The sequence below is a fragment of the Diadema setosum genome, chromosome 4 (genome assembly GCF_964275005.1).
Source record: "Diadema setosum chromosome 4, eeDiaSeto1, whole genome shotgun sequence".
Taxonomy (NCBI): Eukaryota; Metazoa; Echinodermata; class Echinoidea; order Diadematoida; family Diadematidae; genus Diadema; species Diadema setosum.
In genome coordinates this window covers 34,947,827-34,973,686 of record NC_092688.1, presented here as the reverse complement: position 1 = coordinate 34,973,686, position 25,860 = coordinate 34,947,827, and the positions used below count along the sequence as shown (strand labels likewise).

Sequence of the window (25,860 nt, the reverse complement as noted above, 5' to 3'; positions counted from 1 at the left end):
TTAGGGTTAATGTTGCACATTTTTTCACGCAAGCACTCGTCGCAACATCTACAAAGTGGAAGAGGTGATGTCATTATCTCTCAAGTCTACTGTCAACTTATGATGGATTCGCGGTGGCCCATCGCTGCATACGTGCTGCTGCAAGGATAGGTAGACGGTAGACTTCAATGCCGTCCAAGCAATGCTGCTAGCGGTTTGTTGTCTGTGATCAACATGAACTTGCAACCGTACAATCCAGTGCCTAGCGCTCTATTTGCAGATATTTCCGGTCTGTCTGTGACAGCGTTCGTGATGCAAATTGGATGGGCTTTTCCTCTCCATTTGGAAGGATATGTGAAAGCACTGCACCCACTCCAACTGTGCTTCTATCGGTGGCAACCGACAATGGAAGTTTCGGGTTATAATGCATCAAACATCCTGATTCCCTAAGCAACTGCTTAGAACGCACAAATGCATGTTCAGGGTTCATACTCTTTCTAATTAATGAAATCCCATGACTTTCCATGACTTTTTAAGGTAGAATTTCATGACCTTTCCATGACTTTTTATACAATTTTACGTGATGAACTGAAAATTTAAAGCAAAGGGCACGTTTCAACACATACACGTACCATCAACAATTATGATTTCACCAACACTTAACATTAAAGGGCATGTAAAAACACATACACGTACCATCAACAATCATGATTTCAACAACTAACATAACAGTGGAGCCTCATTATAACAAGATCATTGGGACGAGAAAAATTACCTCTTTATATCAAAACCTTGCTCTCTCTGGGATAAAAATACAATAGTATACAAAGAAATGTGACAAGGAAACTTGTGCTCTTTACAATGGGGTTCCACTGTATTACATGAAGACCTACTCAAATCTTCTGGTGAGTTCTTGTTTCGCTAGCTGGTCAATAAGGTTCCACTGTAGTTCCACAATGAGGTTCCACTGTATTACATGTAGGCCTACTCACATCTTCTTGTGAGTTCTTGTTCCATAGCTGGTCAATATAAATTCTTTTCATGAGACATCTCTAGCTGTTTGAAAGATACTCCTACACACTGCATGGTGGCGTTGAGCAATTGTTCCTGGATGATTATGATTATTTACATTGTACAACTGTTGAAAACTTGCCCAAGTCCATTATTTAAGAATTCTTGATGACATTCACCTGTTCATTAATCTTTGGGTAATTGTTCCTGAAAGATCATTTGTACATGTACAAACTGGTCAAAGTCCATTATTTATGAATTCTTAATTGCCTCCAGCTGCTCATCAATCTCTTTCTGTACTTCTTCAAGCTGTGACATTTTTTTTTTTTGGCGGTTCGTCTTAGACTGTTTGATTTCGAGATGGAAGTCAGTTTACCTTTGGCCTCTGCTCCCTCAGCAAACTTGTCTGCTGAGGCATTGAGACTCTTCACATCCGCTTGCAGTCTGATTTGTTTGGCTTTAAGTCCATCCAAACTGTCCATCAGCGCTTTTCGCTTCCCTTCTTTCTTTGCCTTTTCTTTGCTGCGCCTCTCATCGTCCAAGTACATATGATAACGCTGGCGACCTGCAGATGCAGCCAACATGATGGACTTGTCAAGTTTGATGTTGTCAATACCTCCGACATGCTTGATATAGTCGTAAATGGCCCTCAATGATACAAGCGACTGTCCCTGGAGGTTGACCTCCTCCACTTCATTGTTAACAGAAAATCCTCGTTCGATAGAGGCTTGTCCATGGGACAATATGAGCATCATGCGAACTACATTCAATATTGTTGAATACCGAGACCTGGAAAGGAACTGGCACATGACAGAGTCCAATCTGTCTTTCTTTGCATCGAAGTCTCGCATCTCTGGACTTGTTGATGCCTCATCACATGCTTCGGCATATTCCCTGATGATATCATCACATGAGTCCTCAAGCCTATTTGCGTCACTCAGGGTGCTAAGCATCCGCTTCAGTTTCGTCATCGAGTTGTCCTTGTCTCTCGCCATGTTCCGAGGATTGAAGCACCCCAAATTTCTCACTAGACCATACTTCAGCGGACATCGCTCGATAAGCTTCCGGGTCACAGCAGCTAGAAACTTCTTGGCTTGTGTGTGAAATTCAAGAACTTGGCGGTCACTGATGATCTTTTTCCCTGTCAGATCCTTCAGCTTCTTCTCAGTGTAGAATCCGATGTCCATCTCGGTCAAAGGAAGCTGAATGGCCTCATCACTGACATCTATCTGCATTATCTTGTAAGGAGAAGTTATGGTGCTCCTGTCCAGCTTCAAGAATCGCTGCATAACGGATGCAAGCATGCGAGTGAGGTCTTCAGCCAAGAAGGGCAACATTGGTGCATCAGTCTGGTAGTCAGTCAGGAAAGGATTAATCAGCTTTGCCACTGATATGAAGAAGTGCAGTCTTGCCACAAAATCTGGTATGCGAGTACATTACAGAACAGTTTCGAAGGACTTGTTCTTTGGGTGAGGAATTTTCTTCTCTTCTGCTGCTTTTACGTACATGCATACACTCTCCCAGATGTTGATTGCTCTCTCGGCAACAGGAAGGTTTTCCAGCCATCAGGTCTTGCAAAACTTGAGTGGCATGGTATGATCTCCAGATATCTTCTGATAATCCTCTCTTCTGGCTGGGGAATCAGAAAACAAGTAGTACAAGGATGATAGAAAGCTGTCCACCTCCCATTCAGCGGCCTTGGCACCTGTCAAGAAAGCTCCATTAACTATATGGAGCCCACATGAGCCGATATTCAGGATGGATTGGTTCAAGTCAGTAGTGTACTGTCGCGTGAAGTCATCATACATCCTCCAATTGACATTGGGACCATCCATGGATATTTGCAGTAACTTGTCCAAACCAACTGTGTGAAGAACTTTACTGATTTCTTCCATCAGGTGAACAGCTGAGCCATGTCCGATAAACACAGACGTCAAGTATCGAGTACAAACTTGCCCATGCTGCCATGTTCTGATGAGGAAGTCCATCTGCTTTTTCTGCAGCTTCTGATTTAGACTTTCATCAAACAGTATCACATAGTACATGTACTTTGATTGCGTGATGTTGTCACACAGGAGGTCTTGCACATACGGGCCCAAACCAAATACAGTCAGGTACCGGCATTTATTTTCTGATAACTGGAACCCTTTAGCAATTTGCAGAGTCGGGAAACATTCTTTGGAATAGGATGTTGTTATGATGACAGGAATGGAATGACAAATGGTCTTCAACTACCTTCAGACACCATAGAATTTCTGCTTTCAGCGTATCTTCTCTGGTAGCAACAGCGACAACTGGACTAGGTGTTACTTTGGAAGATGGAGCACAAGCACTTGTACTTGCATCAGAATATTGCACACATGGAACTGATGAACCCATCTGTTGTTTTGGCTTGAAGAATGTGTTGATTGTGAGAACTGTTGATTCTACAAAACAAAACAAGAATAAGTCAAGAGTAAATCCATGGTGCAATGTCATGAACAAATGAACACATTTTGAGATTGGCTCATTAACTTTTGATTCGGGGCTCTGAATAATATAACTACATTACATAAAAAAAAGGGGGAGAAAAAAAAATCTACACATAGACTTTCTTCCCATATCATTAGATTAATTACGCACATGCACCATTTGTCGTTTGACATAGGTAATTTTTAAAATTAACAATATCGCTTAAATTGTCAGAAATCTAATGTAGTTCAAAGTTAAAAAAAGCTTTTTTCCTACAATTTTTTTTTTTCCTGCAAGTGACTCCTTCAGCCGCGCTAGCGCTAGCTTGCGAGAGCTGCGTAAGCAGCCAAGCAGGTCGCACCAGCCGCTGCGGCCCAGTGCAGTCCCAGGTCCAGGGCATGCCAGCGGCTTTGCAAATTAAGGCGATCACAAGAATAATGTTTGTTCGTTTGTTTTTTTACCATAACAATCCAGTGTCCAACTACATTAATATTACATCTGAAAAACATAATATATCGTTGAAAAAAAGAAATATGAGAGGCTAAAATATCGAAGACATTGTAAGGTACTCACTCTTATTTTGAATGTTCGTCTTGTGTTTGTCACTCTTCGCATGGCTCTTCAGCGCAGCTTCACCCATGTTGCGTATGGAGAAATTACACTGGCAAACACTGCATCTCGCTATTCCTGTATCTGTACTCACTTTCAAAATCCATTCGCTGTAAGCTGAATTATTCAGCCAAGCTTCAATAAAATGACAGTTTCCCGGCATTTTGGTTTCAAACTGACAGCGACTCCCGATGTATTCTCCTCCAGACTCGTGTTCACGGCGTCTTAACAGTTCGATGTTCACGGCGTCTTGACAGTTCGATGTAATTCCACGGCCACATGCACCGTTCGCACTAGTCCAGATTCTGGCCCTTTTTTACGGCTGTATCTCTCACTGAGTGCGAGACTCGCTGAGGGCACTAATGCGATATCCCCACAAATCGCGCGACTTCGGGGTCCGCTTTATCAATACATTACGCCCTCATCGACGGCTGTGTGTACTATTATACTACGAAGACGGTTCAGGCAGTGGACTATGTACGTACATGTGCTACATGTATATTAATATACACACATCGCATCACCCTATCACCGTATGTATACACGTACTGTACATGTATGCCGACGTTCATTCAATGTACACTTCAACGAATTATCACGCTACACATACACCATACATCCCGTAGTTTATTTACAATGCCCGACAAACAACAATCGATCACCACAAATGCATTTTAATTATTTTACAATAATAACAAAGAAACGTAAAGTTTGAAATATGAAATCATTTGTTTATTATCATTTACATATCTCACAAAACATCACATTAATGTCACAATTTTTTGCATTTCCATGACTTTCCATGACATTTTCATCAAAGTATCAGTTTTCCATGACATTCAAGGCCTGGAAATAGACTGAGCCAAATTCCATGACTTTCAAGGTTTTCCATGACCCGTACGAACCCTGATGTTCTGCTTCGTCTGACCACACAAACTTTTCCGTTTTCTGTAGCAGTTCAGTTAGCGGTGCAATTTCATGTGCAAGGTTTGGAATGTACTTCCGGTAATAATTGAGCATTCCCAAATATGACCGTAACTCTGAAATGTCTGTAGGTCTAGCAGGTCTTGCGCATCGATCTTGTGCCCAAGGAACTCTACCGAGTCTCATACAAACTCGCCCTCTTCTCTCTTGAGTTTCAACCCTCGTTCTTCCAAGCGCGTAAGCACTTTATCAAGACTTTCCATGTGTTCCTTTTGTGAACTACCCGTGATCAAGATGTCATAAAGGTAAACCTGCATGCCTGGCAGACCTTGTAACACTTGGTCTACGGCATTCTGCCATATTGCTGGCGTGGTTGTGATGCCGTATACCAACCGATTCTGTTGGAAAAGTCCCTTATGTGTGGAAAGTACCAAGTACTTATTTGATTGCTCGTCCAATTCCATCTGGTTATACGCATGAGCAGTCCCTTATGTGTGGAAAGTACCAAGTACTTATTTGATTTGGAAAATGTCACACCCCCCCCCCCCCCCCCCCATTCAGGCTCGACAAAATACAAACTTGTATCATCCACATTGATATTCGGTGGCACAACTGGGCTAAGAACGGGATTGACCGTGTTCTTGTAATTGCCACACAACCTGACAGTACCATCTTTCTTTGGTACAGGCACAACACCTGAACTCCACTCGCTATGCTCTAATATGCTTAAGACTCCGCACTTTTGGAGTCGTTCTAACTCCTCTTCAACCCCAGCTTTCAGAGCATATGGGACTTTGTGTGGTTTTGTCCTTACCGTAACGGCGCCCTTTTTCACTGTTACTGTAGCCTTAGCATGGGTCAATTTTCTTAATTCCCCATCGAACAGCTTGTCATGTTTCTTCACGATCTGTTCACTGATCTTGTGTACACTTTCTTGCTCATCAATTCTAGATCTAGAGCCATTGCCTATCACTCGGATATTGAGTGATTTCCACCTCAGTGGTATGGATGCAAGCCAATCTCTATCAAGCAATATGTGCTTTGTACACTCTACAATATACAAAGTCAGCTTACCCACATATGTACCGTACTGGACGTTCACCTCTACCTTTCCGTTGGCTTTAGTTGGCTCGCCTGTGGAACTGACAAACAATTTACTAGTTTCTTGCAATGGTTAATGTGCTAGTTTCTCTGTATGGAATGACATGGGGGCCATTGTGGCACATGACCCAGTATCAATTTCCATTTCCACTACACTACCTTCAATCCTAACTGGGGCCTCAGGGACCCATCTCGTTATCAACACTTTATTGTCTTGCTGTCATCAACTACCTCAGAGTGCAAATCATCAGCATCTGACACACTATCTGTAGAACTAGAACTATCTAATCGTACGTTAGCTGTAAACCTTGTTTGTTCTGTTTCATCAACCTTACAAACATTCTTATGGCTTGATTTACGAGGTTTACCAGAACCATGTTTTGTTTACTGTCTTTATCCTTTTGTTTGCCATTGTTTTCTGTTTGTGAGTCTTTTGCGCTGCGGCAAACGCGCTCAAGATGTCAAATTTTTTGGTCTTCCTGCATTGTGTCGTCTGGAACCAGCAAACATCCGGGTTATGGTGGTTGCCAGACCGTTAGCATGGTTTGTTTCTACTGCGCTCTCTGTTGCTGCTGCTCTGCTTTGCCCCTTGGCCTTGTGCTTGTCCTACACTGTGTGAACTGACGTGTTGCCAGGTCCGGTTCTCATCGCCTAGGCTTCCCAAGCTGCCACTTCACGTGCAAGGGCGAAGTCAACCGCAGCCTGGAATGACAATGTGGGGTCTTCGCTCGCTTTCTCCATCAGTTTAAGAGAAGTGGAGTCATTGTGCAATCCGCTTATGAATCTGTCCCTGAGATTCTCATCCAGTTTGTCTGCATAGTTACAACGCAACGACAGGTGCTTTAGTTGCACAACATAATCCGAAATAGACTCATTCTCCCCCTGATCTCGGCGAAGAAATTTCCTTTTTTCTGCCACCATCACTGGCATTCGTTTGAGATGCTTCCTATCGAAGCACAGACTTCAGTTTGCCATACTTCTTGTCACTTGGCTTTGCAGGCAAAACTAAGTCCCTGACGACTCCATAGAAATACGACCCGATTAAATTCAATAGCGTGGCTACAACGCGTATGTTGCTAGCCTGTAGTTTGGCATTGTCATTGTCTGTGGGTACGTGAATCCCGTTTGCGACGAGAAACAGCTCGAACTGTTCGATATTGCAGTCGAAGTCCTCCAACTCCTCATAATGTGCCGAAAACTGAGGCAAAAAACTCTTGTTCTGCCCCCAACGTGATTCTCCCGCGGCCTGCATTGTGCTCCGTACCACTGTGTCTATCTTTTAATACCCGAATCGTGGCCAAATTTGATGGGTTTGCGGTGTTTACTTCAATGAAGAAAACCCACACGGTGAATTACGTCTTGTTCCGATCGGATTTATTAGCAGAGTAAAACATGTCGTGCAATACACAATGTATGCATGCGTGTGATATACAGTGTATTGTATGAAAGCCATTGTATGGAAAATCATAGTATGGAAAGCCATTATATCAAAATATCTAACAATGTGTACTATGTGTACCTTCACCCACCTAGTAATTTCCTCACTTCACATGCAAGAGAGAGAGAGAGAAAGAAAAAAAAAAAGAATAATTTGTATCCTTTGCATCAAGTAATTGTAATCCTGTAATTACGTACACAGTAATGACTGCATGAGAAAAAGGGGACTAAATTCTTAATATGACTAACCTTCAAACATGTTTCTTATGATGTCTTTGTGTACAGGCCAATGGGGGAGTTGTGAGGTAACGACGTCTGCCTGTGCGAATTTCTGAGTATGGTTGCACATGACCCTTAAAAGTATTAGCCCACATTTGTAAACCTGCAGCAATTGGTCTCATAGTTAGCATGGAGTTTGGGTATGATTGCAGTAACACCTGTGCAAAATTTTGTTCCAATTAGTCCATTACTTTCATAAAAATAAATGAAAATGCACCGTAATCCGTATGCATGCGTATAACGCTCGCTAGCTCCGGTCCACGTACGTGTTACATGTACAATGTACGTAGCTATAGCCCACGCTCGTAATTCGATTTTGGGTCGGGTTGACCCGGTTTGAAAATTGATTTTAAAACGATGATTTTCTCTCTTTTATCGAATGGTATAGACAAAGAGAGACAGGTGAGGTATGTTACTGTTATAACTTGTACTTGAAGTCATATTGGACCTGTTTTATGCAGTTTTGATTTTTGTGGGTTTGCAAATGTGGGCTAGTACCTTTAATATGTCACTATTTGATATAAAATGTATGAGTCTTGAATATTCTCTTTGCTCTATGAATCTGAACTTTGTTTGAAGGATGGTTGGAAGGAAAACTTTCCTCAATAGCATGTCAGACCTTTTGGATGGATCATTCTTTGTATTCCTCCCCATGCCACTCACCACCATAGTGCCCTGTGTAATGATGATATCTCTCCATCAAAGCTGTAATGTCTCGAGACTCACACTAGCAATTGGGATCTGATACAAATTGGGCCACATTTAGGATTACAGTACGTTTACAATAATGTAATGGTTATGATACGTGTATGGTAATTGGCGGTCCTGGCTACCTCTTTATAATGGAGCTTTCCCTGTATGTTTGTGGTTGCAACAAATAACACTGTCCAGCAAAAACATATGAAACATCCGTAACTAGGGAAATGTATTACACCTTAAAGTTATACCGGCTGATATCATCTAGTTCATAGACCAATCTGGATGATATTAAAAATAATGCAAAGGTTTGAGTTTGTAATATTGATGGAGCTGTTGTGCATGTTGAACTATACCGTATGTCCACCCAAAAAATTACAATGGGACCCTCCGCAGTGATAACTTTGAAAATAGTCAATCAATTCAAGTACAATTTCAGGGTATGAAACTATAACTTATTACCCACATCTTACAGAAAACCCCATCCGATTTGCTCCAGTGGTCAATGAGAAAGAGTTTTGTAGAGCATGTCAGGAATCCATGATCATCCAAGTGATAAACTTGGAAGAATCAGACCCATGTCATGCTTTACAACAATCCACATTTCTCTGTCACCACTTGGTTAAATTGGATGGGGTTTTCTGCACAATATAGCTATAAAGATATTGTATTTTAAGACCCTGAAGTAGCATAATCATATTGGAAGTTATCAATGCAAAAAATCTAGTTATATTTTTTTTGAAATGCTGTATAGTCAAATACTCTTGTGTATGCTGCATCTCCACAGATGCACTTTCTCCTGTGCATAATTTGCACAGCATCATATAGTTTTCATGATTTATGAATCTTGTTCATCGAAGCCAAGAGAACACTGTTACCACAACAAATTCAAACTGATCATTTGCAAGGAGTTGTTGGAAAGGAATTTCATTTATTGGCAAACTGAGTGTAACATAAAACTCAACATAAAATTGAATAAAATATACCATTTTGAACATACTGATAATATAAACTCTTCAGTGGATCATTTCTCTATCTCTCCTACTTGTACTCTTTTCTCTTGCACTGTGTGATTGTCATTGCATTTTTATCCCCTTTTTTGTAGGTCAAACACACAAAAAAATGCATTTAGTAAATTCAATGTAGAGAAAGCTAAACGGTCTCCAGTCATAACTAACTACAGCGTACTCTTGAAAGTGTGAATGAATTACTCCCTCATCTTTCAATGCACCATCTACGCATTATGCTCTAGATGAATCGTCCTTCCCAGCAAGACTGTATCTAATACACGTACAGCAAGCTGGATGAATAGACTACAGCATGTCCGCGTGAATAGTGCGCTCAAATACACGCTGACACTGTTCGACGAGATATTTCCACAGTTTAGAAAAACATGACGTGCACCATGTAAAACAATGGAACTGACCAATTCTGCCCAATCCATATCACAACCAATTGTACACACACACACACACACACACAAAGGCATTAAAGATAATTGCAACAAAAGAAAATAGATTCAATTTCAGAAACACAATCAGTCCACCTCGACATTTTGTCTCAAGATCTCGCATGTACTATGCAAATACATCAGAAGAAGAACAGTCCACTGTTAGAAAGACTTGCTTAAGAAAGGCTAGAATGGAATATATTAAAGCATGACGATACAGTCTCTATTTCTATTGCACAAGGAAGCCTTTCACATTGGTAGAGATGAATTAGTCAATGGATAGAAGTTGTTATTTCACTGGCGGAGCAAGTTTGTTGGCATTTACAATTTAAAAGAAGGATATGTGCGGGTACTTGGTCGCATCTATTGGATGGAGATAGTGTGCGCTAAATGGAGAGTTGTTTGCCAAATGCATCTAGACTGCACAAATGAATCCATTGAAATGTGAATGACGCAAGTGCTACAGAGAGAGTTGTTTGCCAAATACGTCAGATTGCACAGACGAATCAATTGAAATGTGAATGGCCCAAGCGGTGGGAAAAGGCACAGCTCAAAGACTCTGTAATAGCTACAAGATGTAAGGCATGATCCAAGAGCTAGCTAGTGAGCCGCAGAATTAAAAGGAATGACATTCAGTTTATGGAATGATGCATTTGGAAGCTTTTATAGATGAGTTCATGGTCTAAATCTTCAACACTACACCTGACCCAATATTATGGCATCTCCAGGATTTGCATACTTTGCTCGGAGTGGGTTGTGTTTTTGTCTCTCTAACCCTTCACATCTATATACAAAGCTGTTGCAATCCCCACTGCCATGGAAACGGGGCATGATGTCAGCTTTCTGATTTACACCCTCAGGAGATGTATACAAGGGTATGTGATGTTGCCGCATGTATTGAATGTGTGTGACCTCACAAGGTATACATGTAGTGTGTAATCTTTTATAACCTGTAAAAACTGTACACTTTGCCACAAGGCATTTGAGCTTCACTTTGGTGAAAGCCCCACACAGCAATTCCTACAAGTTAGAAACTTGCATACAAATTTTGGAGCAAATGTCCATACATTTCTGTACCAAAAGCTGCACACCTGTAATAGCGATATTCGAAGATGCACATACATGTACATGTATGTACTCACCTTTATGAGAAAGATATCAATAAAACACAAACTATGCAAAAGAAAGATATTTTTCTGCATCACTCTGCTTTGGTTACTGTGCCAAAGATGCATGGCATGGCACTTTAAGTTTTCATAATCTTGATGTTCTTTAATTAAAAAAAAAAAAAAATTGAAAGATAAAAAAAAAGTTTTCATAATCCCTCGCAAATGAGCTTGACTTCATTTGATATCACTGCATTTCACACCTTGAAGAAAAATATCCATCAGAAAGGATATCAAATGAAGTAAAAAGTAGTGACCTCCTCAGACAATTTAGTTGTTACCTGAACCAGAGCCTATCAAACGGCCACACAGTCACACTTGATTTAGGTTTGCAAATATTTGACACATCTCCTACTTGGGCTTCAACAAGTCACATTTATGCAGTCGCAAGAAAAATCTCTTTTTATCACTTTGTCACATGCTGTATCACAATTAAAAAATCACTGCATTTGGAACAACAATAAAAAAAAAAATAATCAAGTGACTTTGTTTTGCAAAGTAGTACTTGAATTTTCAAGATGATTTTTGTTCAATAACATTTACCTTCACCTAACTTCAAATGTTTGAATATTCTGGAATTTATCAGAGATGCAAAACCAAATATATATAAATATACAATTTATTTGGGTTTTGTTCCTAGTTTGATACAAGAGCAGTACAAAAATAAATACCCCTTACCCCCAAAGACACAACTTGTCCAGATAACAGTAACGTTGGACATGAAGCATCCCTGACCAAAAGTGTACAATCTCAGTATGGCAACATTTCAAAGAATGCTCAGATAATAATTTCCTAAATAGAAAATACAAAAACTTTACACTTTCAGGTCCATATTGAATTTCTTGGATATCTGAGCAACATTCACCTATAAATACACTGTAATTCATACTTTTTTTTATATTGTTTTGTATCCATATTTTCTTTGTCATTTTTGGTCAACTGAAGTGTGCATGATACTCTTCTATCCTAACAAGAAGGACAGAGTTCATGAAACTTTCCATGGCCTCTAGGAGTATCACTACTAGTCCAAGATCCACAGTCAAAAGATATCTGAACATCGCCAGCATCGAAAGATATGCACTTTTCTTTGTCACCTATTGCTACATGAGCCCCTTCTACTTCCTCACATCAACTTTGCTTCGCATTCAATGAACCTAAATTTCATGCATCTACAGTGAAGAAAGGGGGAGATCTGAGAATCAGGGCCACTCAACACACATGTACACGAGGCAGCGGAGACATGCTGTGAAGGATTTGTGTACAGTTGTATATCTCATAAAAGCATACGGAAAGAGGCCTTACGCCAAAGCGTTAGGAAAAGGTCTTTGACCCATACATAGGGTAAAAAATCCTTAAAACCAATGCCAATTGCCTAACATGTCTTTTGCTTTTCAAGAAGCTGTCTACAATTTTATGTACAACCTCTACATCGTGGACAAAATATAGACAGAGCTAGAAAAGTTGAATGATCTATTAAAAGGCCAGGCTGGGCTGGGTCACTGCCACAGTGTGTCTAATTTCTAGCACAAAATGCCCACGAAAGAGTCGGGGATAGCAAAGCTAATCACCATGCTATATCATATTCTTGTATAGTAATACTGAGATTGGTGATAGTCCAGCTACAAAAACAGAAATGCTCGGCCCTCTTACCTGACTACTCTGAAACAACATGGCATACTTTTCAAAATCTCAGATCTCCCCTTTCTTCCCTGCAAAAAATTCTACCACGACAGCTGCCAGTTGCATAAAATCATAATTGTTTTCTTTCTCATAATGCACAAATGGCAGCATGATTTTGTAATAAAAAAAAAATGAACAAACAACTGTGCATACTTCTACTAAAAAGTAGTTTGTGATGCTTTAAATAGTGACAAGAAGAAGAAATACAAACAGAAGTCGACCTTAACAAAGTTGATCTTGCGTGAATCACCAGATGTGTGTGAGAAAAACGGATATCTCCCTAAACATACAATGTATGATACTCGATATACAAGTCGGCAGCCACAGGGACTGAACAGCGCTTCAAATCCATTCTCCAATCTGCGGTCCCGACTGAATCAACTCACACGGGGTTGAATGCACCTCCTGATACATCACAAAGTCATCAGTGAATAGTTACGCGAGTATTGCGACCACTTTGCTGAAGCAAACATTACAATAACAATTGCAGAATGTTGGAACAACTTTATTCATAAAATAGCTGGTGGAAGAGCTGTTTACGTCGGTGCAAAAAAAGTCACGTCTCAAACACCGACCATTTCTACGACTTGTCCAAAATGGGCGGGAACGGCATCGAGTGTTGCCCCTTGAAGAGCATCCGACTTCCAACGAGCAGCGGGAGGGGTACAGAGTGTTTCCTTTGCTGAACATTTTGACACAGTCTTGGTCTCTGCGCGCATAATCATGAGTTTGGCGGCGGGTCTTCGCTGGGTGGGATGTGGAAGCTCTCGGCTTCCCTGGCCTCGGGGGAGAGCTGCTCAAAGTGGAGGGAGAAAGAGGTCAGTCTCTGCTCCAGCTCATCAAAGGAGGGGCTGTCGTGGAAGAGGAGGGGGAGATGTGGAAAAGAAATACAACTGTACATCAATTGTCATTAAATGAAGAGTGCCAAAACACTAGTCTTCTAAGTAAGGTCATCATCAAACAATGAAACATAAATTTTTTTTTCAATGATACTGCACTCACAACAAGAAACACTGTTGAAGATATCATCAACATTATCACACTGATAATTATTGACAACTGCCCTACATCAACGAAAATAAGAACCATATTAATCAATGTTTAGTAATAGCCATGTGGGAAAGAAATACATCAATTGTCGTCAAATGAAGAGTGCCAAAGCAGATAAACACCAATTTCAAGTCTTTAAAGTAAGGTCATCAACAAATAGAGAAAAGTAAAAATGTCTTCAATGATACTGCACTCATTTCATAACAAGAAACATTTTTGAAGATATCATCAATAGTATCACAAGGACTGAATAATTATTCAAATTCATAAAATTCTTGGTTCAAGTTGTTTTGCTTGCAACTGATTGACAATTTCCCTACATCCACATAACAGTTTTAGTTGTAGCCGTGGCTTCTACTAAAAACTGATTAATTTGGTGCTTATTTATGTAGATGTAGAGCAATTGTCAACCAGTTGAAATTATCACACATATCTTAATTCCTTTCTTTGTTTTTCTGAATACATCTCAAATATGTCAAACTGATAAACATGGATATACATAAAATCTATTTTTATATTTGAATTCTTCAAAAACACCCATTTCAGTCCCAGAGACTACATATCTGCTGCTTTGTGCTGCATATTATAATCTTTGTAATTGTTTATTTCTATGAAGTTAGCGTAAAAAATATCTTTATATATAATCACATTATAATTCACATTTCAATGATGCCTGAAAGACATTTCCTTAAATCAAGAAAGAAATTAACAAAAAAAATGAACACTCATGAGTACTCATACCAACAAAGCAAAGGAACAAACGATCTCTAGCTATAAACGGATGGGAACATGAAGAATTAGAATGGGAAAACAATTATTGGCAATGGTGTATCACTTCTACTAATCTCTCTCCCCATGTGAATCAGAGGAAACATTAAAGGGAGATCCTGGTATGCTCTATAGTCATAGCCTTCAGATGAAGATACAACAACGGATCCAAAACTGACAAATAAACAAAAGGGGATTTCCCTTATTGCACACACTAGGGAATATCCCCAGTTTACAACACTGTAAAGTTAACTAGATTAATTAATCAATTTTCGAAAAAGGCACGTAATGTTGTCTTCTGTTGGCATTTTGTTATTACCATTTCTGAGTACACATGCTCTCTATTTTAGACTTAACCCGCTTAGGATGGACTGCTTTTGCTACAACACCCATTTCCAAAAGACACCTGCCCGAGTATTCTTGTGATTCAAAGGGTTAAGGACGGTTGTGGAAGTTGGGTAGTATGTACACATTGTACATGTACATGCTGGGTAAGACATACAGTTGTACATGTATGTAATTAACAAATGCATGACTAGCAAATGTTCAATCCTTTAATGACACAATAATTACTATCAAATAGAGGACCCCCCCCCCCTCCCCCCGATTAGAAACCTGCCAATCATCAATCATATGAACTGGGGCAGAGGGCATGGGGTGGCTCAAGACTGACCGCTCATCGGGTTCCAGCCGGACGCAGGTCAGCATTATCTGGTGCAAGGTCTTTGGGCACGTGTCGCAGAAGCCCTCCATGAAGGCCGGCTCGTCCAGGCCGTAGTCGTTCCTCCGTGGCAGATCGTCGGGGCAGGCGCTGACCCTCCCGATGATCTCACACATGACGATCCCGAAGGAGAAGACGTCCACTCTTTCGTTGTAGTCCTTCCCTAGAAAACAAAGGGGGGGGGGGGGAAATATGGGAACGATAATTCGTCTGGATGATCACATATGAACTGTGTTCTGCCACATCGCAACTCGGAATTGCTCTAAGACAGGCATGTGAACGCCATGCAAAATTCTGAGACATTAATGTTTCTGAATTTTAATTTCTGCCAAGCACTGCTACCAGTTCTTGAGCGGTCAATGTGAATATGCAAGAAGTGAGGTGACGATGTCATCCTCTTACAACTTGTCATATACTTCATACATGAAATTTAAAATTCCCCAGTATTTTTCATTCAAACAAAATTATGCCCCAGTCTAAAATCCTGAAATATCTAGTAGGTAACTGATCACTAATTTGAAGTTATTCAAGCAGGAATAACTTCACTTTACAATTTTATGATACAAAATAATCTTCATATTTTTTTTTTCTGTACTCAATCAAAAGAAAAATATGGGGTGATGGGACATAAACTCATTCATTTACATATTCATGTCAACTATTCAAGAACTGTTATGCAAAAATTAGTGAATCTTTGAAATGCCATTACATCCTTCCTTCTTACCCAATTTTGGCCAAATTTTCACCATTGTGCCTGTAATAGAATTCTACTCTTTGACTTTGTTTTTAGACAAATTTAAACTGCCCTAAAATTCCCCTGTAAGTGGTGAAAATGGTTGCGATTCCACCCTGAATTTACCTCTTAGCATTTCTGGAGCCATCCAGTACGCCGTCCCCACCACGGTGTACCTCTTCTTGGCCCCTGCCGTGGAGTTGGCGCTCCTTCCCCTGCCTTGGCTGTTTGAACACACACAGTCCTTCTCATCCACAAACACCCTGGCAAGACCAAAGTCGGCAACTACCACAGATCCGTCCTGCGTGACAAAACACACATCAATAGTAGATACATATCTCGAGGGATTTTATAACTCTCACATGACTTTGCCTTTTATAAACAATGGGAAAGCACTGTGGTTTTTTTTTCTTATTTTTTTTTCTCTCTCTGCAGTTCACTTTGTTATGATCACAGAAAAACAATCATGTCTATACAAAATAATGCCTCTAGATTTCAGTATTCCCTCAGGGATGTGTTTTAAGCCACTATGGCAAACTTGATCAAGATAGCATCAATTCATGCATTTTGAAAATGCCAGCATTCGTTCAGATTTGATTTTAACAAGATTCAACAATAGGGCCAGGCCCTACAACTGAAATGTGAAACAGCCATTTGATGAGTGTGACCTCTATTTTCATTACTTCACAAGGAGTTTCCACATATGATAACCAAAGTTGGACTTGGGCCGTTCTCATATTCAGGTATTCGATTGTTACTTTGAGGTGCCACCAACATAAAGTGTCTATGAATAGGTCTTGTGATGATACCATCTTAACTTTTTCTTTCTGTGTTTTTTTTTTGTTTGTTTGTTTTTTTCGGATCTATTGCATGTGATCCTGTGATGCATCATTCATGACAGCTCTCCTATACTTTGGGCAAATTGTATAGTGCTGTCTAACATACATGTATATACCTACCGCTCTGACAAGACAATTATTCGAGTTCAGATCACGGTGGATGATGCCCATGGCGTGAAGGTATGCCTGTACAACAAACAAACAAACAAACAGAAACAAACACAGAGGTGAGACACATAACAAAGATTAAACTCAACAATTGCTTCACTAGTCGTCAAAATGTTGCTACTTTACCTAGTACATATTCTATTTGTTGCAATACATATTTCATATAGGACAGGTTCCAGAATGTGTAGTCTATGGTAAACAAGGCGAGTTCCCTTTCATGTTTTCTTGTTTCCATGCAGTACATTTCACATGCATCCATTTAAAAAACAAACATGGAGCAAACACAGGTACAAATGTATGTACACTGTACATATACATTGTATAGGTGAGGCTTTATGTTCAGACCATGTGATACAAGCAAGCATTACTTCTTACATTTACCCTTCTCAGAAATGATGCGACAACATCTTCCATATCTAGAGACAATTTTAGGCAGAATCTCTTTCATAACTTCATAGCACACTATGACATGTGATTGTTGTATCAATTGATGCTGAGAGCAATGTACAGTCGTACCGCTATTAACTGTACAATAATTGCAGTGATCATGACACTTATATTGACTGAAGGGGAGGAAATCCACTTTTCTCTACTTGTCGTTCATGTGAACATCACGTTGTGAATCCACTCCTGAAATTGAACTGAGGTATTATGGAAGAATTTTATAGTGGCTATTAAATACACCAGTTTAAGTTCCTCGTATCACATCAAAATTTATTACTTACTTGTGAGAGTTACGATCTGTCTGGACGTTTCGGTATAGGCAATGAAATTGTCACAGGTAAATATCCATTTTCAAATTTGATATGAAAACTTTTCAAGCTTAAAGAGAGACTGCACTGTCTGTGGACACTTACCATTCCTGAAGCAATGTCCCTCGCAGCATTTATTCTTTGCAACCATGGAAAGGGCTTATCCTGTACAAGGAGAAAAGAGAAATTACGTATAGAGAATGAATTACTTATCGTGCAAAATCACAATTGAAACCTCGGTTTAAACCATGGACAAAGACCGTAGTTTTGTATGGGGTGCCAAGTGTCACATGGCCTATTTCTTTACGAAATCAGTCATTTCATCGCCGGTCATTTCGTTAACGAAATGATAATTTTGTCAACGTAATGTTAACATTTCCTAGATGAAATCGACGAAATTACTGATTTTGTAATGAAATAGGCCATGCGACACTTGGCGCCCCCAAAAAACTACAGTCTTTGTCCATTATTTAAACCATGGCCTCGATTGTACCATCTTCATGAATTTGGGCCTTAGTTTTTACAGTTTGTATTCATAGTGAGAATGCAGATGGTGAAGACAGTAGGCAGCTGTAATTAAGTCTCAAGCCAGAGGTGAAACTGTTGTGAGATCAAATTCTATTTGTGGCAAACAATAAAAAAAAAAATAAATAAAATAAAAATTAAAAGGACTGGTTAAATTACAAGTACATATCGTGGGACACAACTTTTCAGATACTGCTTCATTTGCCACTGTTCTTTACCAACTCAACAAAAATGATTTATATGATATAAACTATGCTATATAAACTATGATATTACTATGCTATAAACTGTACGTTAACTGTGGATGACAACTTCAGCATTTTATGCACAAAGCAGCACAACAGACAACTTTCCATTTTAATTCTAAAGCTGAAAATATGAATGCTTACAATCTACCCTTTCTGTACCAGGGGCTTCAGACAGCGTGTGCAATGCTATGGGGTTTTCTGCATCAACTGGCACTCGAAAGCACACAAAGATTAACACATAAAATCCTATACTCATATTTTTCAATGCATACATTATATCTGTGTAGCTCCTTCCAGTTGTTACTTCCCTTTAATGCTAAGGCTTTTAGTTTCCTTCTTCTTGCTCTCTCTATATTAGAGTTTATATGGATTTTTCACTGCCTCATTTCGCTTTTCAGTGCTCAGCTGACATTCTGTTTGGTCTGAGCAAATATCCCGTCATTGATCTGGGTGCAATAGTGATCCATTTCAATGTGACACAATTATGAGGGTCTGAAATGCATCCAGGGTTGCCTAGAAAAAAAAAATAAAAGAGACTCCTCACCCAATGTTCCTCACTTCATGCCGAGTGACAGAACTTGTGGATTGTCCCAGCAAGGAGCATAGTGCAGCATGTTTACATATTTGTGAATGATGATCATTATACCTTCCAGTACAGCAAAAAAATGTCATGTATGTCCCTTGCTGTATAATCTAGAATAAAAACGAATGTCACGCAAGCTTTGCAAGCTCCTATAATTTAATTCATTTTTAGTTGCAGATCTAGGAAATGTATAAAGTGCACCATATCCACCTCTGTCACTCAAATACTATTCAAAACAAAAGATCAAAAGTATAAAGTGAGTTTGCACCTATGCAAATATTAATGCATATTCAGGTATTTAACCTGTTGAGGACGGTTTGATTTTGCTACAACACGCATTCCCCATAGACACCTGCTCGAGTATACTTGGGACTTGTCCTCAAAGGGTTAAAAGTTATTTTACCTCATCTGTTCTTTTCCAATTGTGACCTACAGCAATACAACACTGGGGTATGCACATTCCCTTCTAGACTTACTATGACACAAACAATTCAACCACAAAAGGAAAGTCATCAAGACAGACAAAGACTTCAGGGGCTAGGTCATTATCACACACGAACCCCCATACATTAATGTACATTGCCACATGTCAACCAAGCCACTATCGATCTAGTGCTAGGTGCAAGAATGATTTACTACATAATGTACATACATGTACTTGGAAAGGTCTCCTATTCTAGCATGCCTTGTGGTTTATTGTGCTATAATCACTCGCACACCGCTTCCCAAGCAAAAAATAAAGAAGCCATTAAAAAAAGACAACAGCAACAAACAAACAACAAATAGTATAAATAAAAATTAATGCTGTCATCAAAATTAATGGATTTTTGTCACTCTCTTTGAATTGTAAGACTTGTGGTCATCAAAACCTGACACAAACGAGTTGCACACTGTTGATGTTTAAAAAAAAACCCAGCAAACCAATGCTACCTAAACAGTCCCTGTTCATCGTAAAGAGCAAATGACAAAATGACTGTCAATGGATGTAGACTATGAGGACAGCATCCCACAAAATCTGCCAATATCCTGCAAATTCTCACATCCTGTAACCACAACCACAGCCGCTACTACCCCGCTTAAATTGCCGCACGTCAACCTAGGTAGATAGCCACCACCAACCTGGTGCAAGGCTCAGGATGGTACATGTTCTTGGGCAGGCCTCGACTCCTAGCATGCCATGTGGTCTACTGGGCTATCACTCATACAGCTCCTAAGAAGCCAGTGACAAACAAACCACCACCAAAGAAAAAAAGACAACAACAACAAAAAAACACAAACAAACAACACACAGCTAATGGACTGCCGCCGCCGCCTACGTGATAATTCAGGCAACTATATGAGGCGTTACACGACACATGTACGTCAGAATCCCAGCAACAACAACAAAAAAAGACCCAAACAAAACAAAACAAATATACGCATCAGCAAGGATAAAGGAAGGAAGTAATACTTCTGGAATTACTGTTCGTCTTTTTAGAAGCGAGGAAGCGCGGAAACCGGAAGAGGGATGTCGAGATATAATCTATTGCTAAATTCAGTGGAATGATGCCAGTCTGTGTCAACAGATGCAGCAAGCTGCTGGATGAGGTTTAGAATACCTTAAGAGGGAGTGATATTTTACGTAATAATTGACAACCTTGAGTGTGGCACCAGAATGTATTGTACAAGCTACGGATAATGCATTGCACAAGTAGAAGATGATTGCAAAACAGCCCTTGAATAGTGGGGCAATATAATTTTGTTGCCCTAGCAAACTGTTCTGTTGCACGGAGTGATAATAGGGAATAAAAGAACAAACAAACAAACAAACACACAAACAAACAAACACATAAAAAAAATTGTAACCATGTTTAATATGCTACAGTGTATTTCCACTCACTTGCCTTGTGAGGCATTGTGCATATCAACTATGAAATCAGCTTTCCATCATGACTTTGCAATCTAAACCCCTTGATTCTGAGATTTTGCTAATTCCCATGCAGTTATCACACGGCAAATCAGATTCCAGTCATCAGTGGGTTAAGACACTGAGACTGCACTCTCCATAAGATTCCAGTGAGACTTTGAGCATTACCGGACCTAAAGCAAGACATTCCTTGATACACTGCTTATCATTTTGATGGTTGAGTGACATTTGCTCCTGCGTCAATTGCTCCAGTCTTATTTTCTTCAAGGACTTACGGTAAAGGGTTAGGGTTGTGATAGGGTTGTAAGGTTTAATTTGATGTGAGGATTAGGGTTAGGGTTAGGGTTACGTTTGTGGGTAGAATTTTTGTTCTGCTTTAATAGCGTGCAGACATTCCATGGGATCAACTGTCGCAGGAGCAAAACGTCATGGAGTCTATTATGACATGGATGAGAATTTGTGAAGTACTTACGAGATCTGATATGACCTTCAGCAGTGTTCCTCCACCGACGTACTCTGCAAAGGGAAGCATACAAGTGGGAAATCTCACAATTTATTTCTCTAAAAAGCAGAAACAAAGCAAACTGGACTTGTAACAAATCCTTTCATTGACAGCACAGGTTGCTGTTTTTGTTTTGTTTTTTCATTTTCAACATCACAAAATTAAACTTGACTAACTTTTTTCCTCATCTTTTATGAAAACATGATCATTTCAATCTGAATACATACCCTTTCTCAAAATTTATCTTTCTCATGGCAAGGAATTTTCATTAATCTCTATATCCACTGTGACTTGTGAAGAATACGGTATATGCCATACATTTTGCGAGGATTTATATTTGCAAATTTCGCAAGTCTTGGTGCTATTCGCAGATTTTACAACACATAAAAGTATCAACTTTGATACCAACATGAATGTGAGGTGCATGCATACATTTCTCATCCATTACTGCACTCCACGAATGCAAATGCAACCACTTGTGACTGTCAGGGAGTCCCGAGCTGCAAAAGACATTAGACTCACTAAATATATGGCATATACAATGTATACACTACAGCCACAGATAGATTAACCCGTTGAGGACGAGTCCCGAGTATACTTGGGCAAACGTCTATGGGAAATGTGTGTTGTAGCAAAATCAAACCGTCCTCAATGGGTTAACTTCCTATCAGAGGATAAACTGGTCTGTCTGGTCCTCACTGAGTCTTTCTTTTTTTCTTTCTTTTTTTTCTTTGAAAATGAGGAATGACTCTGGCAATGAGTCATGTCTGGGTCAAGCTGATAGGAAGCAGAATCTCTACCTGTCACTAGGTTCAGTCTCTTGTCTTTGTACAGGACGCCGATGAATTTCAGCACGTGGTAGTGGTCTAGACTCCGCAGGACTTTTACCTGGTTGGAAACAAAAAAAAGAGGAGGGTGGAACCACAAACGACATGGCACATTACACACAACATTTAGACAATTCACCATCATAGCCACAAGCAATTTGGGCAGCTAGCTACAATTATTGTTGCATGATTAATTCTACATCACTTGTACCGAGCAGACTGAACGACCAAAATTAGATATGCACATTACAACGTGGCAAAATCTCACAACTTTTCCTTGGTGCCTGTTGTACAATGTAGCATCAAGATTTTCCGTTGCAGTATGAACAGGAAAGTCCCAACAACACAGTTTGTAATATCACAATACTGACCCAGTGAGAATGAGTCTGTGCATTGAATACCAACTGTAAACGTCCATATTTTGGTGTGGTTAATTTTTTTTTGCGCTGAGCGGCTCAAAAAATGGGTTTTTGAATTTGTGCTGCACAACTGTCAACCCATTCAAAATGTGCAGAGAAAATATCATTGTGAAGATATTTTCATGGGTTTTAGAATTTGCACTAGCCAAAAGCAGTACAAAATGTGCAAAACTTAATGTACTGTGAAAATTTGTGTGTTTACAGTATTAATGTGCACGTTTCTCAAATGGTATATTCACCATTGTGGAGTGTCTATCCTTGGTGTCATACTAAATGTAAAATGATTTGGTTTATCATCAAAATCTCTAGACCACAGTTGCCTGCCAATGCATTAGTTTGGCATCTTTTAAAAAGATGAAGATGTGATGGTTAAAATCATTTATGTGTCACTGCATGTTACACTGACTCATAGCTTCTGTACTCCCCCCCCCCCTTATCTTCTCCACTGGAGAGGGAATCTCTAGGGGAAGACCACCGGATTTCAGGACTCATGATAACGCACGTGCCTCTCCTTGCAAGCAGACACAGTATGTTGCAACAAAAAGAACAAAGAACTGGAGATAAATCGCGAATCCACAGGAAACGTGGACAATAAAGAAAGTGAATCTCTTCCCCCAATACAGCTCCTTTTTCTGCCAAGTTATACCTTCCTTCCTCTCAGTTACATCACAAAATGATAAAAAATAAAGAATAGAGAGACAAAATGATGTTACAAAAAAGGGGGATTCAGTTTCACCAGTTCTGTGTAAACATCCCAAAATCTCTTTGTGTCACTGTAGTGCTTCCCATCTCTATTCCAAAGCATGACACAGAATTACAATCTGGGGATTTTGGAAAAGTTCAAATCATAATTAAAGGCCTGTAATGAAAAGGTAGAGCGTATCAAAGCCAAGATTTAGACTTAGTCCACTTAATAGGAATAGCCTGCACATGCTGGTGTGAGCATGCATTTAGCACTGAATGTTTGTTGGTGTACTTTATGTTCACATGCATTTTTCATGAACAAGCCTGAATCTGTCTTGTAAATTTTGTATCACAAACACTTTTTCATGACTGAAGAAAACAACATTAGAAAATTTTGCACACAACAAACTGGAATACTCAGTAAAAACACTTGACACGACCATGATACTGGTATTCAGAGTTTCATGCTGATTATATAAATTCAACACATATACATGTACGTGTATACTCATCCAGATTATACTCTTCTAGGATGGAAATGAAACCAACAAAAAAACATCATTGTGAAGATATTTTCATGGGTTTTAGAATTTGCACTAGCCAAAAGCAGTACAAAATGTGCAAAACTTAATGTACTGTGAAAATTTGTGTGTTTACAGTATTAATGTGCACGTTTCTCAAATGGTATATTCACCATTGTGGAGTGTCTATCCTTGGTGTCATACTAAATGTAAAATGATTTGGTTTATCATCAAAATCTCTAGACCACAGTTGCCTGCCAATGCATTAGTTTGGCATCTTTTAAAAAGATGAAGATGTGATGGTTAAAATCATTTATGTGTCACTGCATGTTACACTGACTCATAGCTTCTGTACTCCCCCCCCCCCCCCCCCCCCTTATCTTCTCCACTGGAGAGGGAATCTCTAGGGGAAGACCACCGGATTTCAGGACTCATGATAACGCACGTGCCTCTCCTTGCAAGCAGACACAGTATGTTGCAACAAAAAGAACAAAGAACTGGAGATAAATCGCGAATCCACAGGAAACGTGGACAATAAAGAAAGTGAATCTCTTCCCCCAATACAGCTCCTTTTTCTGCCAAGTTATACCTTCCTTCCTCTCAGTTACATCACAAAATGATAAAAAATAAAGAATAGAGAGACAAAATGATGTTACAAAAAAGGGGGATTCAGTTTCACCAGTTCTGTGTAAACATCCCAAAATCTCTTTGTGTCACTGTAGTGCTTCCCATCTCTATTCCAAAGCATGACACAGAATTACAATCTGGGGATTTTGGAAAAGTTCAAATCATAATTAAAGGCCTGTAATGAAAAGGTAGAGCGTATCAAAGCCAAGATTTAGACTTAGTCCACTTAATAGGAATAGCCTGCACATGCTGGTGTGAGCATGCATTTAGCACTGAATGTTTGTTGGTGTACTTTATGTTCACATGCATTTTTCATGAACAAGCCTGAATCTGTCTTGTAAATTTTGTATCACAAACACTTTTTCATGACTGAAGAAAACAACATTAGAAAATTTTGCACACAACAAACTGGAATACTCAGTAAAAACACTTGACACGACCATGATACTGGTATTCAGAGTTTCATGTTGATTATATAAATTCAACACATATACATGTACGTGTATACTCATCCAGATTATACTCTTCTAGGATGGAAATGAAACCAACAAAAAAACATCATTGTGAAGATATTTTCATGGGTTTTAGAATTTGCACTAGCCAAAAGCAGTACAAAATGTGCAAAACTTAATGTACTGTGAAAATTTGTGTGTTTACAGTATTAATGTGCACGTTTCTCAAATGGTATATTCACCATTGTGGAGTGTCTATCCTTGGTGTCATACTAAATGTAAAATGATTTGGTTTATCATCAAAATCTCTAGACCACAGTTGCCTGCCAATGCATTAGTTTGGCATCTTTTAAAAAGATGAAGATGTGATGGTTAAAATCATTTATGTGTCACTGCATGTTACACTGACTCATAGCTTCTGTACTCCCCCCCCCCTTATCTTCTCCACTGGAGAGGGAATCTCTAGGGGAAGACCACCGGATTTCAGGACTCATGATAACGCACGTGCCTCCCCTTGCAAGCAGACACAGTATGTTGCAACAAAAAGAACAAAGAACTGGAGATAAATCGCGAATCCACAGGAAACGTGGACAATAAAGAAAGTGAATCTCTTCCCCCAATACAGCTCCTTTTTCTGCCAAGTTATACCTTCCTTCCTCTCAGTTACATCACAAAATGATAAAAAATAAAGAATAGAGAGACAAAATGATGTTACAAAAAAGGGGGATTCAGTTTCACCAGTTCTGTGTAAA

The 25,860-nt window shown here is 39.5% G+C and overlaps 1 protein-coding gene and 2 pseudogenes across 1 annotated transcript in view; all 3 read right to left on the bottom strand.

Annotated features, from left to right (window-relative positions):
- Nucleotides 1-1,136: 1,136 nt before the first annotated feature.
- Nucleotides 1,137-4,213, bottom strand: LOC140227180 (uncharacterized; annotated as a pseudogene).
- A 2,468-nt stretch (nt 4,214-6,681) lies between these two features.
- On the bottom strand, nt 6,682-7,327 carry LOC140227814 (uncharacterized; annotated as a pseudogene).
- Nucleotides 7,328-12,164: 4,837 nt separating this feature from the next.
- Nucleotides 12,165-25,860, bottom strand: part of LOC140228024 (LIM domain kinase 1-like) — an 84,084-nt gene continuing 70,388 nt past the window's right edge. The window contains exons 10-16 of the mRNA XM_072308421.1: nt 22,379-22,466; nt 21,549-21,592; nt 17,920-17,979; nt 17,015-17,080; nt 16,182-16,356; nt 15,275-15,485; nt 12,165-13,634 (exon numbers count right to left, since the gene is read on the bottom strand). Of these exons, the coding sequence (XP_072164522.1) occupies nt 13,505-13,634; nt 15,275-15,485; nt 16,182-16,356; nt 17,015-17,080; nt 17,920-17,979; nt 21,549-21,592; nt 22,379-22,466 (774 nt within the window). The 3' untranslated portion in view covers nt 12,165-13,504. The remainder of the gene's footprint in view (nt 13,635-15,274; nt 15,486-16,181; nt 16,357-17,014; nt 17,081-17,919; nt 17,980-21,548; nt 21,593-22,378; nt 22,467-25,860) is intronic.